General features: G+C 37.0%; 1 protein-coding gene across 1 annotated transcript; it reads left to right on the forward strand.

Annotated features, from left to right (window-relative positions):
* The first annotated feature begins 13,534 nt into the window (after positions 1–13,534).
* Positions 13,535–15,434, forward strand: LOC130591392 (uncharacterized). Its single transcript, XM_057394694.1, has 3 exons — positions 13,535–13,981; positions 14,080–14,271; positions 15,207–15,434. The coding sequence occupies exons 1-3, from the start codon at positions 13,535–13,537 to the stop codon at positions 15,432–15,434; spliced, it is 867 nt and encodes a 288-aa protein (XP_057250677.1).
* Positions 15,435–15,868: the final 434 nt, after the last annotated feature.

The following is a 15,868-nucleotide window of genomic DNA, read 5'->3' on the forward strand; positions in this document are numbered from 1 at the left end:
TATTGAGTATCGAGACGATATTTACTTTTGTTAATAAAGAAGTACTATTATTTTTGGCTAAAGTCTTCCGCTGCAAGTTATTTTGGTTAGTTAGTAGTTGGTTGCCGAAAGTGTGTTAGTCACGTGGCAGTAATAATCCTAAATTACTCACATATTATTTACTAAATTATTTAATTAAAAGTGAGTAATTTGGGGGTGTTACATATTTAGTCTAGGTTCATTCAGGAAACACATAAAAAGACTATTTTTTAGTGATATGTTATTATGTAATCAATTTACAGGGAACCTAGCAGGTTGTCCAAATTAATCTGATTAATGTTAGAACAATTCTTTAGGTCTTGTTTAGCAATAGTAACATGTAGGTGATAAAAGCAATAAAGCAGGAACAATCATATAATATGAATAGAATGATCGGACAAGCATATGATATAGAAAGGCAAGAATAATAATATGTATATAAAAATGCATTACAAAAAAGAGATAAGAATATGCAGTAGAACTATTATTACTTAAAGATCTACATCATGAAATAAATTGTTAGTAACTTCAATATAAAAATAGAGAATTTATTTAAGGACCCTCTGGATTATACCGTGGCTTGGGTCTGCTAGTTGACAACCTTCGGGATGAGCAATCGTGAAGCCTGAAAATCTGAATGTCTGAAAGTGTAGATTTGAACGTGTTTATGTTTTAAGGGTATGTGTTTTGTAGATGGGTTTTGTAATTCGTAGAGAGATTCGTAATATATTCGTCGAGCTCAAAGTGTGTTAATGTCAAAATCCGTTCTGAAATCTGTACGGAAATCAGGCCTATTTATAGGGAAAACGACACTCCACCTCACGCGCCAGCTGCGTCTGGCGCAGGATGACGTGTTAAGCGCATGTTGCGACATGTCCAGTAAAAAGCATACATGTGGCACGTGTTTTGGAAAAATAAGAAAGAAACTCCACGTCTCGCGCAGAGAACTGCACTTGACGCAAGACTCTGAATGAATCGAAAATCCACGTGTCAAGTGCAAATGAGTGCAAACAAATGTGCAGGGAAAAAGACGAGCGACAGCTTTTCAGACAACGTGTTGTAAAAGATTTCTTTTATCCTTTAATTCCGGAAATCTAATTTTACGAGATAAAATCTGATTTTAACTATGAAAAAATATCTTTTGAAAATATTTATCTTTTAAAATAAATCAAATTTAATTATTGTTAAATAATTAGTTGAGCTTTTCAAAGAATTAGGCTCAAAATACAATGAATTATCATGAGTAATTAATTGGCTTTAAAATAGGGGTTTAACACTTTTTGTAATGGTTTTCAATGGCTTTTCAAACTGCTGTCCTTGGATCGGACCAATTAAGATTACGGTATGTTTCATCATCAGATCCTTAAATGGTGAGAGACGATTATGTGTCTACAACCACTCACTAACAACTTGAATCTTTGCAGGGTCCACATAAACTCCTTTTGGCACATAATGACCCCAAAACGGTACCTTATCCAATCGAAACTCACACTTAGAGAACTTGGCATACAATTGGTTCTTCCTAAGCGTCTCCAAAACCAACCTCAAATGCTCATCATGGTCTTCACTTGTTCACTCTTTGAATAGAACAATATATCATCAATGAACGCTACAACAAACTTATCCACAAACTCATGAAATATTCTATTCACCAAGTCCATGAATATAGCTGGAGCATTGGTAAGTTCAAATGGCATCACAATGAATTCATAATGAGTATAGCGCGTCCTAAACACAGTCATAGGTATATCCTTATCAGCTACCTTCAATTGGTGATACCCCGAACGCAAATCAACCTTTGAAAACACACTTGCTCCATTCAACTGATCGAACATGTTATCTATCCTAGGCAAAGGATACTTGTTCTTTACTGTCACATTATTCAACTCCATATAGTCGATGCAGAATCTCATACTCCCATCTTTCATCTTCACAAATAACACAAGAGCTCTCCATACGTGACACACTAGGCCTGGCCTTAATATAACCCTTCTCTAATAGTTCTTGCAACTGCGTCTTCAACTCACTCATCTCAGGAGGTGCCACTATATACAGTGCCTTAGAAATAGGTGTAGTATTAGGAACCGAGTTTATGGTGAACTGAACAGCTCTCTTAGGCAGCATACTAGAAATCTTGCTTGGAAATACACCCATAAACTCATTCACAATTGGTACACTCTCAATCTTCAATTCAACCTCTTTGCTCACATCTCGCAACACTATAGAAGAATAACTCACCCTTTCTTTACCAAATTATTCACTTGCATTGTGGAAATGACCCCAAAATTCTTAGGCTTCCCAAATCGTCGGTATGAAGTTAACTTCCCTAAAGGGCTTCTTAACACTACCTTATGAGCTTCACAATCTATCTTGGCCTTATAGAAATCTAACCAATTCATCCCAGAATAACGTCTAGGTCTCCCAGATTGAACTCTAACAGATTAGAAGGAAAAACACAATCTCCTATCTTCAAAGGTAAGTCTATATACAACTTAGTACACCTCATAACCTCTCCAGTAGGTATACTCACAGGCAAGTCAATTACTTCAAAGGCTACTAACCCCAAATTTTTTATAACAAACGATGAAATAAAAGAATAGGTCACTCCAGAATCAAATAACGCTTTAACAAAAATGGTGTTAATAGAAGAAGCACCAGAAACTACGTCGACGGATTACTCAGCTTCATGGAGGCTCATCACGAACAATTTACCTTGAGTTTTTACTCTGATTGTTGTTGTTTCTCTCGCTAGCAGGCTTACTGTAGTTTCCTTGACCGTTTTGCGATCCTATAGGCTTCGACCCTTAATTGTTTGCTTGGTTGAACCCAGACCTTTCTTGATTACCATTTCCATTACCATTATGTTCTTTCATATGCTTGGTGAAGCACTCACTCTCTATGCCCCTTCTTTTGGCAGTAATGACAGGTCACTAGGTCTCCTTTATAGTCTCTACCAGGTTGATTCTTGTTACACCTATTACAATTGTAACTTCTCTCAGATTGGTCCTTATCATTAAAGCCTTGACCATTTCTTCCTTGGAAGTTCTCATTCCCATTCCTATTCTTCTTAAAATTCCCCTGACTTCCTCCAGCATTGAAATCTTTTGTTTTTTGGCCCACTACATCATTCTTCTTATCGCCTCGGCTGAAGACCATAAATATGGATAACTCTCCCATAAACAACATATAGGAAAAGATCTCACCACCTAACCCCAATTGAATTTCTTGAGTCAAACCTTGCTTAAACCTCTTAGCTTTAAGCTCTTCAGTTGCTACAATCTCAGGTGAAATTTTAGATAATGCTATAAACTTGCTATAATACTCAGAAATGGTCATAGTTCTCATCATATGGTTTATGAACTCTTGAGAAGAAGGGTAAAATTTTCCTCTTAAAACAATAGTAAAGGAATCCCAATTAAAGCCTTTCACAACAGTAATCCTATCTCCATTTTCCTTCCACCATAAATCAGCCTCATCCTTCAGATACAACACAGTCTGACCTACTTTCAAGCCTTAGGACAACTCACAGCCCCAAAAATCTTAATCGAACTCCCTAATCCAGCTCTCTAAGAATGTAGGGTCAGATTGTCCCTTAATGAACGGTGGCTCAATTTTAGCTAATCTCTCAAACATATCCCCTGTAGGATCGAGACGCTCAACTCTTTCTTGAGTCAGTTTCTCAGCCAACAAGCGAATAGCAGAGGCTAACATGGTACCGTTGTTTGTAATTCTACTTCGTGACCTGAAATTTAACATAGATATTTTTTTTATAGGTTTCAACTCACAATTACTTGCCATTTACTATGAATGCATCAATTTGACTTGATCATACAAGATCGTACTACTATAAAATTATATAGTATTATAATAACACTAAGTTCAATCACTATGAAACATAATAATCATATACTCACTCATGAATAAATATTCATATCAATAAAATATAAGGATCAAATTGAATCAATCACAACAATTAAATAAAATATTTTTCATTCCCGTACTAAAATAAATTCTTACTAAACTCGAATAACTAAATAATTACTTTTATTCCTTAAACGATGATAATAATATTATTCAATCCACAATAACCAAACTTATTCCTCAACGAAATAAAAATACTAAAGAAAAGAGTTTTAAACCATTGTATCTTAGCTACTTATTCAACTACTAATCTTAGAACATGAATAAATATTCTATAGAGTTACATTATTATTCCTATCCTTACTTTCTTTGTACTTCTTTGGAGTAAACATTTCATATTCAATGTTTTCAATGTCCTCATTATCATAATATAAGTAACCTGGATTTGTAGTTCTAGTAGATAGATCTTCCAATCCTTCTGGGTTGAGTTAATCCTCCTCCTACTCTGAATCACTCACATCGCTCAGATAAGATCTCCGAGTAGCACTATAGACGTCCTTTCGTGTCTGCCCTCTAGGACGATGAAACTCTTGAATTACCTCATCATCACTATCAAGGATGCCTACTTTTAAAACACGATGCATAACAACATTTAGACTGGTGTAACTATCACTATCAGACTCCATATCATACTCATCATCACTAAGCACAATAGGGTTGAAATAACTTCCTACTCGGGCAGCTTCACTATCACTCATGCCTAGAGGTCCATTTACAGATGAACACAAAATTTATAATAAATAATATCCTCACTTAGCGTGTATTCCCAATAGTAAATAATAAGCAAGAATAAAAAGATAATTTAAAGCCATGAATAACATTAAACAGTTAAGTAGGAAAGAAAAGAAGAACATGCTGAACAAATTTTTTAATGCAGACATGTAATATTTCTATCCTATATGCCTTTCTTACTCTATCCATCTCTCAAAAAATTAATAAAGTAAGATAAAATATAGGAAAAACTGATTTAATCAGTCCCAACTATGGACGTCCTTACAAAAACAGTCCCAACTATCGTTTTTTATTGTTCAGTCCCAACTTTAAAAGGTATTTTACAATATTAGTCCCATCAGGCTAAAAACCTGTTGTAGCAGGTAATTTGCCATTTTTTCTTCTTTTTTTTTTTTCTTTCTATTTTCTTCCTCCCTCCTTCCTCATCCTCTCCTCTACCACCCAACCCCCTCCCCGATCTCCCCTAACCCCTCCCGTTGCCCCAGCCAGCCCTCCCTTGCCACGCATCCCCCTGCCCTGAAACCCCTCCCCTTCCCCTCCACTATCCTCCCCTTTCCCCTGCCCCAGCCACCCCTCACCCCCAAAACTCCCTGCCCCTACTACTAGTAAAAAGTACAAATTTGCGTCAGTCTATCTGCGTCGCACGCTAGAAGCACTAATGCAAATAGCTTATTTGCGCCGCATGTTAGAGAACGTGCGACGCACAAAATAACAACACATTGGTGGTATGGTCATTTGCGTCGCACGGGGTTGAGAACGTGACGCAGATGACAGACATGACTTTCGTCAAACACAACTATTGTGCGACGTAGATGGCTGGATCCCATGATTTGTGACGCATGCTTTGGGGATGCGACGAAATCGTTTTCGTCTGAAAGTTGATGAGTTGGATGCTTATTAAGTTATGTGCGTTGGATGCAGCTTCATTGTGATGCACATGGCTGGATCCCATGATTTGCATCACATGATAAGCTGATGCCATTAAGTCAGGTGCGTCGGACATTTGGGCACGTCTGACGCAAATGATGCAGCCAAGAATTAGACGTAGATCTCAGCCCACCTCCTAAAGCCCAATCAAATGCATACCTAATAAATAAATCTCGCCTAAGGACTTCTCATCCTCTAGCCGTTTTTCTCATCCTATTAATCCTCCATCCTCCATTTTGAGTCTTCCGTTTTCTCTCTCCTATGATAAGGGAGTCTTAAAACATGTATACTCCATTGCCATTGATGAATACTCTTTCTCTCTCCTCGAAAACTAGTACTAGCACATCCATAATCTTTGAGTTCGATATGAACACTCTTTTCTCTCTCACTCCATTGCCATTGATGAATAATGTACTGATTTTACAATTTCGTCATCTACAATTTTCTGTTTTCAGATCTACAATTTTGTTTTTTCATTTTTTAGATCTAATTTTCTGTTTTATCTATTTTATTGGCGTTTATCATAGTCAACAATTTCGTTTTTCATTTTTTAGATCTAATTTTTTGTTTTAATTATCAGATTTGAAAATTTATTTTTTCATTTTCAGATCTGAAAACTAAAAAGGGTCTAGATGCAGTTCATGCATCGGAATATTATGGCCTTTTGTTTTTTATTTTTTATATCTGATTTTTTATTTACTTTTTTTTCGGCATTTATCCTAGCCTTGGATTTTCTTTTTAATTTTCTGAAATTCTTATTTTCATATGCAGATCTGGATTTGGTTCTTCTCGAACTCTTCTTCGTCGGAAAACGTTGGTTGCTGCTCATTTTCTTCCTTGATTGTTCTAGTTTTAGTTTTACATTTTTTTTACATTTGCAATGTAATTTGTTTGTATCTATTTTCCATGTTTGTCTCTCATTAAAATTTTGTAATACATATTTGACACTATTAATATAGAATTACGTGTTATTAATGTTTGACACTGCCTCCAAATTCTTTACTTTATTAATGTTTGTTTAGTTTAAGCATTTTTATATGAAAACAAAACAACAAAAATATGAAGCTAAAAAAACAAAAAATATGAAGTTGAAAACTCATCTACGTCACATGTTGTGTTATATGCAACTCAAATGAGTGAGGCTATGCTACTGCTTGCTGGCATGGCTTGGCAACATTCATCTGCGTCGCATGCATGCAATGTGCGACGCAGATGAGTCCTGTTGGGCATTGGCTAGGCGTCAATCATCTGCGTCACATGCTAAGCGATGTGTGACGCAGATGTGAACTATTTGTGTCGCTCATTGCTCTGCATGCTCCTCTTCCCCCGCCATGTATCCCCCAGCCTCCGAAACCCCTCCCCTGCCCCTGAAACACTTCCTTGCCCCCACTATCCATCCCCTGCCCCCGAAACCCATCCCCTTCGGACCACTAAATGAGAAGAAGAAAAAGAGAGAGAGATAGACAGAACCAGCGGCTAAAGGAGAGAGAGATGTGAGCAATGTCTTTTCACAACCGCATCACCAACAAGGGTTGCGCGACCCATCGCCGGCAACCAATAACAACCGTGCCGGTAGCATCCAATCGGTAGTCGCAAAGAGAGAGAAAAAGACAGGATGTGGGAAAGGGTTCCAAGGGTTTGGGGTTTCGGGTGTGAGAAAGATAAGCCACGAAAGAGAGGTGGTTGTTTGTATGGAAGGGAGGGGGAAGAGGAGGGCTGGCAGGGGAAGGGGAGGAAGGAAGGAGGAGAGAAAGACTGGATGAGGAGGTAGAAGAAAAAGGTCAAACAAGGAAAAAAAATATGTTTTTTTTATCGATTTAGCAAGTTAGTAGTCCACTCGGACCACCAGTGTAAAGGTGGGGAGGGGGGGTAAAGTTGGGACTGAACAATAAAAAAAGATAGTTGGAACTGTTTTTTAGGGACGCCCATAAATGAGGATGTTTATATTAATTTTTCCTAAAATATAAACTGAGAATATAAAAAATAAACAACTAAAAGTTGAATTAATAATCATAACAGGCATGTCATTTAAATGTTATCTTATTTGTGTAATGTATGCTAATATTTGTAGTAGTGTAGACTGGACTTGATATAATTTTCGTATAATAACAGTTATCATTCTTCAATAAGAATGGCTCCATATGAAGCCTTGTATGGCCGCAAGTGTCGTGGTCCTCTTTATTGGAGTGATATTGGCGAATCCTGTGTTCTTGGTTATGAAATGATCCAAGAAACCGTGGAACAAGTAAAACTTATAACAACAGAAAATGAAAGTGGCACAAGATAGACAAAAAAGTTACGCTGGTAAATGCCGACGACGTGCAAAGTTTGAAGTCGGTGAGAAAGTACTCTTGAAAGTTTCTCCTATGAAGGGAGTGATGCGATTCGGGATGAAGAGAAAGTTAAGCCTTAATTCATCGGGCCTTATGAGATCCTAGAAAGGATAAGTGAAGTCGCCTATAGATTGGCATTACCTCCAGAGATAGCTTGATTCACAATGTTTTCCATATTTCTCAGCTTCATCGGTATATTAGTGACCCTTCACATGTACTCACACCTGATGAATTGCAAATAGAAGATAATCTTTCATATGTTGAGGTCCCTATGAAGATTCTTGATAGTAAAGTTCGAGCAACTCGGAATGGAGAAGTTAAACTGGTGAAAGTATTGTGGTCGAACCACAAGGACGATGAGCTTAGTTGTGAATCCGAGGATGTGATGCGAGATCAATATCCCCACTTATTTCAATAGGTACGCTTATAGTTTCAAGGACGTAACTAATCTTTTAGGGAGCGTGGAATTAGTATGATTTCATTTCAATTCTTAGTATTTACAGATAATTTTTGACTTGTATTATGTGTTTGATCCTACTTGAAAGTTAATGGCATGTTGATAGTATGCTAGTGTGATAGTTTATGTGGAAGTTTGATAATATATAGTTATTATCTTTTGTACTTTAATAATAGATAGTTGGCTAAACATATAAAGTTAATGAGCTAAAGTTTTGAAAAGTGATAGGATTTTCGCTACGAGTTTAAGAATTGTTTCAAGTTTCGAGGACGAAACATATTTTAAGGGGGGTAGATTGAAACACCCCGGTTTTTGAAATAGTTTATTATTTATTTTAGTAACTATAATATTTATTTTAGTTTATTTAATAATTAAATTCATTTATCTTTAGGAATTACTTTGTAAATAATTTATATGGTTATAGTGGGACAAGTTTAGTGAGTAATTTAACTAATAATAATAATAATAATAATAATAATAATAATAATAATAATAATAATAATAATAATAATAATAATAATAATAATAATAATAATAAGAGGGAATATACTCAAATATATGTAAAAAAGGGGAAAGGGGAAAATAAAACAAGAAAACAAAAAAATATGAAGAAAACAAAGAAAACTTCACATATACGTTCTTGATATGGATGCAAAGGCACTTGTTAACCATGAGCCTATTGACTTGACCATGGACACTTTAGGGTTCAAAATCAAGAACAAGAACCAAGTCTTGGCTTGTGTGCTAACATGGGACTTGGATGATGGCGTGGAAAGGAGTAAAGAGGAGTCCTATTTCTATTAGGATTACTCCTTGCTTGCTACATAGAATCCTAGTAGAATAAGAATTGCTATGTTTATGTTTTATGTTTTACAAGATAAACATGTGACTTGTACATGTTATCTTTTAGGCGTGTGTTTAATTAATTAGGAGTAGGATAAGTTTATGTTTTCCTAGTAGAATCAGGGTAAGTTTTATGTTTTCATAGTTGGATTAGCCTAAGTTGTACCCTATATAAAGGAAACATTTCTTTCAATAATACTTAGAGTGATTTTAGTTATATACTTATTCTTGATTGTTTGCTTGTTTGCTTAACAATTGAAACTATTAATTATTCTTCACGAGTGTTGAATACTTCGTGTTAAACATCTTAATTCAGGAGTGTTTTAAGAGTGTTTAGAGTTTTTATTCAAGTTTCAGGAGTGATCTTGAATAAATCCATATCCTTTGTTCGACTTTTATGCTTGTTATTTCGAATTCTTGGAGTCTTTTCTTCAAGATTCATATTCATACTTGATTATTAGACTTCTTGGTTTAATAATCATATCAAGTGGTATCAGTTTTGCAGGGAGGTGAGGATAGAAAGGATTCTCATATCAAGAAAGATCCGAGGGCTATACATAAGATTCGAACATTGCAAGATTTGATCTTAGGTTACCAAGAACCAATCTTGACACTTCAAGATTGCTACGACAAGGTTCAAGAAGTGGTTATACACCCAACATTCCACTTTGTGTTTCCAAGATTGCATCAAGATCCAATCTTTAGGATCAAGAAAGGTGTAGGAGACACTTGAAGGCACCTTAACCATGACGTCCGAGATGGACAAGCTTGCTATGGCTATGAGTGAATTGGCTCGTACTCAAACTGAGGCAAGCAATCATACAAGAAGAATAGAGGCACGTTTAGATGCTATTGCCGACATAATCACCAAGAAACTCAATCCCAATAGTGCGTCATATATAGGCCTATGATGAGAAACAATGCATACAGCCATACATGATACGAAAACATCACCGTATTCATTCAATGAACTGATGAAGTGTATTTCTCTAACCAGAATTGCAACATTAAACATTCTCATTTACCCACATTGCCTATTCTAATTGAACACTACCATCATCTCTCGTCACTTTCCAAGATTTTATTACATAGCATAATGAAACAAAGGCGAATTTACGACATTATCACCTAACCACATCGTAATGATACATGCCAAAAACAGCTAACATCGGAGGATGAAGGGGATGAAGGTGAAGCAAGATCATCCAAGAACGCCTATCAAGATGATAGAGGGTTGAAGCTTGATGACTACACTGGTGAAGGCAAACCTGAGGACTTGTTGGAGTGGATTCGCCAACTAGAAAAGGTGAGTGTGTATAGGGGTTTCGATGATTGAAAGAAGTTCAAGGTGGCTGCCATTAGACTCACGAAATATGCTGGAATTTGGCATGAAGGGTTGCACGCACAAAGAGCCAAGAAAAACAAGGCCAAGTTATGTAGTTGGGAGAAATTGAAAGGGAAGCTCAAAGATAAATTCTTACCTGATGACTACGAACACAAACAGTTCATGATGCTTACATCAATAAGCCAAAATAATCTTATTGTACATGAATACACTATGGAGTTTGAGAAACTAGGCCTTATGTGTGATATAGAAGAGAAAGAGATGCACAAAACCGCAAGGTACATTAAAGGATGGAATAGAAACATAGCAAAAAGGGTTGAGGTTACTACTTATCACTCCTTTATGGATGTGACTAAGTTAGCTCAGAAATTTGAAGAACATGACAAGGAAGAGAAACCTAAGGGAACATACACACCTAGGTATGACCCTAATACAAAGGGAAAGGCTACTACTTCCTACACAAGGTGGAACAAAATCCTAAACCTAACAATACAACTAAGGAGGGCACTACTATGGAGAAAACTAAAGTGGTCATGCCTAAAGAGAAGTTTGAGGAGTTGAGGAAGTGCTTCAAGTGTCAAGGAAGAGGACACATAGCAAGCAACTGCCTTACCAAGAAGGCTCTCACCATGAGGCAATACTTAGCCTTGAATGAAGAAGAAAGTAAGTATGAGTTCATCCCTGAAGAAGAACAAAACATGGGGGAAGATGATGAAGAAGAGGATGCTTTTGCAGAAGATGATACAAGGCTAATTGGAGTAGTTAGGCGCACCTTACATGTGGATCATACACCTAAAATGGCACAAAGGGAGAATCTTTTCCATACTAGATGCAAGGTAGGTGAATATACATGCAATGTAACAATAGATAGTGGTTCTTGCACTAATGTTATTGCAGCTGAAGTGGTGTCTAAACTCAATCTCATCACAAGGGCACACCCTAAACCCTACAAATTGAGTTGGTTGGATGATAGCACTGGCATGAGGGTGAAGAAACAAGCACTTATTTCCTTCTCTATAGGAGGCTATAAAGATGAGCTATGGTGTGATATATTACATATGAGTGCATGCCATCTTCTACTTGGAAGACCATGGCAATTTGATAGGAAAGTTATTCATGAAGGGGACTGCAATGTCTATTCTGTATTGGTTGGTTCCCAGAGGGTTAGATTACATCCTCTAAACCCTAATCAAGTGGCGCCTAAACAACACCCTAAGACACCAAGTTACTTCCTAAATGCAAAAGAATTCGAACATGAGGTACAGGAAGAAGGTTATGCTTATGCTTTGGTTGTGAGGCAAGTGGCTACAAGTATCAAGGTTCCTAACCATGATCAACTTGAAACCTTGATGCACGAATTCAAAGATGTTTTCCCTGAAGAGTTACCACAAGGACTTCCACCTTTGAGAGGGATAGAACATGCTATTGATCTTGTTCCTGGCACACCACTACCTAACAAACCTGCTTATAGGTGTGATCCAGTAGCTTCTAAGGAATTGCAACGCCAAATTGAAGAACTAATTAAAGAGGTTATGTAAGGGAAAGTATAGTCCATGTGCTGTGCCAGCTTTGTTAGTCCCTAAGAAAGATGGAACATGGAGGATGTGCATAATAGTAGAGCAGTAAACAACATCACAGTTAAATATAGGTTTCCTATGCCTAGATTGGAGAGATATGTTGGATGAATTACATGGTGCTTCAATCTTTTCTAAGATTGATCCTCGAAGTGGATATCATCAATTGAGGATTAGGGAAGGAGATGAATGGAAAACAGCCTTCAAGACAAAGCAAGGGTTGTATGAATGGATGGTCATGCCCTTTGGTTTATGCAATGCGCCTAGTTCCTTTATGAGGCTAATGAATGAGGTACTTCGTCCTTTCCTTAATAAATTTGTGGTTGTTTATTTGGATGATATACTAATCTATAGCAAGAGTGTGGAAGAACATTTGGTTCACTTACGCCATCTCTTCATCAAATTAAGAGAACAAAAACTCTATGGAAAGCTAGATAAGTGTGAGTTCCTTGTAAACAAGGTGGTGTTTTTGGGGTATATTGTGTCACAAGAAGGAGTTCATGTTGATCCTGATAAAGTAAAAGCAATTTCATCTTGGATAGCACCCAAGAATGTGTCTGAATGTCGAAGCTTTCATGGCTTGGCATCCTTTTATAGGAGATTCATTAGAAACTTTTCTTCTATCATGGCACCTATCATAGAGTTAATGAAGAAAGGAGAGTTTACTTGGACTTCCTTCGCACAACAAGCATTTGAAGACATAAAAGGTAAACTATGTTGTGCACCTGTTTTAGCATTACCTAATTTCCATAAACTATTTGAGGTAGAATGTGATGCAAGTAGAGTAGGGATTGGAGCTGTTCTATTGCAAGAAAAGAGGCCAATTTCATACTTTAGTGAGAAGTTGAGTGGAGCTAAAGTCAACTATTCTAACTATGATCGAGAATTTTATGCCATTGTACGTGCATTAGATCATTGGTCACATTATCTTAGGCCAAAACCTTTCATTCTTCATTCTGATCATGAAGCATTAAAGTACATTCATGGCCAACAAAAGCTCAATCATAGGCATGCTAAGTGGGGGGAGTTTCTTCAATCATTCACATTTTCTTCAAAGTATAAAGAAGGTAAGACCAATAGTAGCAGATGCATTGTCTAGGCGTTCTTACTTGCTAACTATTGTGGATGCACAAGTACTAGGGTTCGAACATCTTAAAGAATTATACAAAGAAGATGTGGATTTCAAGGAGAAAATGGTTCGACAAGAAGGTCCTTATGTACTACATGAAGGTTTTCTTTTTAAAGGTAACAAGCTTTGTGTGCCTAAGTGTGGTGTAGAAGGCTTCTAGTAAGGGAGGTTCATAGTGGAGATGGCTGGATTTTGGAGTTCAAAAGACTCTTGATGCACTACAAGAAAACTTCTATTGGCCACACATGGTAAAAGATGTTCACTTTGGTTACACATTGTGCTACTTGTCAAAAGTCTAAGAGTACTTTCCATAAAGGTCTCTATACACCTTTACCAGTTCCTCATCAACCATGGGATAGTGTGAGCATGAATTTTATAGAAGGGTTGCCACGAACTCAAAGAGGGAAAGATGCCATAATGGTGTGTGGGGATCGTTTCTCTAAGATGGCTCACTTTGTTCCTATGCACAAAACTGATGATGCATCACATGTAGCTGATATATACTTTAGAGAGATCATTAAATTACATGGCATACCAAGGACCATTGTATCTGATAGGGATTCTAAATTCCTAAGTCACTTTTGGAGATGCTTGTGGCGCATGCTAGGTACTAAGTTACTCTTTAGTACTAGTCATCATCCTCAAACAGATGGTCAAACTGAGGTGACAAATCGTACATTGGGAACTTTGCTAAGAGGATTGGTGAGTAAGACACAAAAGGATTGGGATATCAAGCTTGCTCATGCAGAATTTGCTTATATAGAGCACATTCATCTACTACATCTCATTCACCATTTGAGGTAGTGTACGGTATTAATCCTTTACTTCCTATTGATTTTGTTGCAACGCCTAAGCATGAGATACATATGGATGCAAAGAAGAGATTAGAAGCATTCAACAAAACTTGTGAACAAGTGAAGGCAAGGATTGAAAAGATGAATATCCAATACAAGACAAGAGCTAACAAGGGGCGCAAACAACATAGGTTCAAGGTTGGTGATCTTGTATGGATACATTTGAGGAAGGAAAGGTTTCCTAGCAAAAGAAGAACAAGCTTATGCCTCGAGCTGATGGACCATTTGAGGCATTGGAGTCATTGGAGATAGTGCTTACAAAATAGATTTACCAGATGAGTATGGGAATGTATGTGCTACTTTCAATGTAGGTGATCTTTCTCCTTACTATGATGATGAGAATTTGAGGCCAAATTCTTTTGTGGAGGGGTAGAATGATATGGATGCAAAGGCAGTTGTTAACCATGAGCCTATTGACTTGACCATGGACACTTTAGGGTTCCAAATCAAGAACAAGAACCAAGTCTTGGCTTGTGTGGTAACATGGGACTTGTATGATGGCGTGGAAAGGAGTAAAGAGGAGTCCTAGTTCTATTCGGATTACTCCTTGCTTGCTACATAGAATCCTAGTAGAATAAGGATTGCTATGTTTATGTTTTATGTTTTACAAGATAAACATGTGACTTGTACATGTTATCTTTTAGGCGTGTGTTTAATTAATTTGGAGTAGGATAAGTTTATGTTTTCCTAGTAGAATCGGGTAAGTTTTATGTTTTCATAGTTGGATTAGCCTAAGTTGTACCCTATATAAAGGGAACATTTCTTTCAATAATACTTAGAGTGATTTTAGTTATATACTTATTTTTGATGTTTGCTTGTTTGCTTAACAATTGAAACCATTAATTATTCTTCACGAGTGTTGAATACTTATGTTTAAACATCTTAATTCAGGAGTGTTTTAAGAGTGTTTAGAGTTTTATTCAAGTTTAGGAGTGATCTTGAATAAATCCATCCTTTGTTCGACTTTTATGCTTGTTATTTGAATCTTGGAGTCTTTTCTTCAAGATTCATATTCATACTTGATTATTAGACTTCTTGGTTTAATAATTATATCAAGTGTATCAGTTTTGCAGGGAGGTGAGGATAGAAAGGATTCTCATATCAAGAAAGATCCGAGGGCTATACATAAGATTCGAACATTGCAAGATTTGATCTTTGGTTACCAAGAACCAATCTTGACACTTCAAGATTGCTACGACAAGGTTCAAGAAGTGGTTATACACCAAAGATTCCACTTTGTGTTTCCAAGATTGCATCAAGATCCAATCTTTAGGATCAAGCAAGGTGAAGGAGACACTTGAAGGCACCTTAACCATGACGTCCGAGATGGACAAGCTTGCTATGGCTATGAGTGAATTGGCTCGTACTCAAACTGAGGCAAGCAATCATACAAGAAGAATAGAGGCACGTTTGATTATTGCCGACATAATTACCAAGAAACTCAATCCCAATAGTGCATCATATATAGGCCTACATTCGGATGATGAAGGGGATGAAGGTGAAGCAAGATCATCCAAGAACGCCTATCAAGATGATAGAGGGTTGAAGCTTGATGACTACACTGGTGAAGGCAAACCTGAGGACTTGTTGGATTGGATTCGCCAACTAGAAAAGGTGAGTGAGTATAGGGGTTTCGATGATCGAAAGAAGTTCAAGGTGGCTGCCATTAGACTCACGAAATATGCTGGAATTTGGCTTGAAGGTTGCAGCACAAAAACCAAGAAAAACAAGGCCA

The sequence above is a fragment of the Beta vulgaris genome, chromosome 5 (genome assembly GCF_026745355.1).
Source record: "Beta vulgaris subsp. vulgaris cultivar EL10 chromosome 5, EL10.2, whole genome shotgun sequence".
Taxonomy (NCBI): domain Eukaryota; kingdom Viridiplantae; phylum Streptophyta; class Magnoliopsida; order Caryophyllales; family Amaranthaceae; genus Beta; species Beta vulgaris.

Bases quoted from the DNA above. Each gene is read 5' to 3' on its own strand.
- LOC130591392 (XM_057394694.1), top strand. From the start codon at position 13,535: ATGTTCACTTTGGTTACACATTGTGCTACTTGTCAAAAGTCTAAGAGT. The intron at 13,982-14,079 runs GTGAGTAAGACA...TCACCATTTGAG, and splicing joins GAACTTTGCTAAGAGGATTG to GTAGTGTACGGTATTAATCC. The intron at 14,272-15,206 runs GTTGGTGATCTT...TCAGTTTTGCAG, and splicing joins GCAAACAACATAGGTTCAAG to GGAGGTGAGGATAGAAAGGA.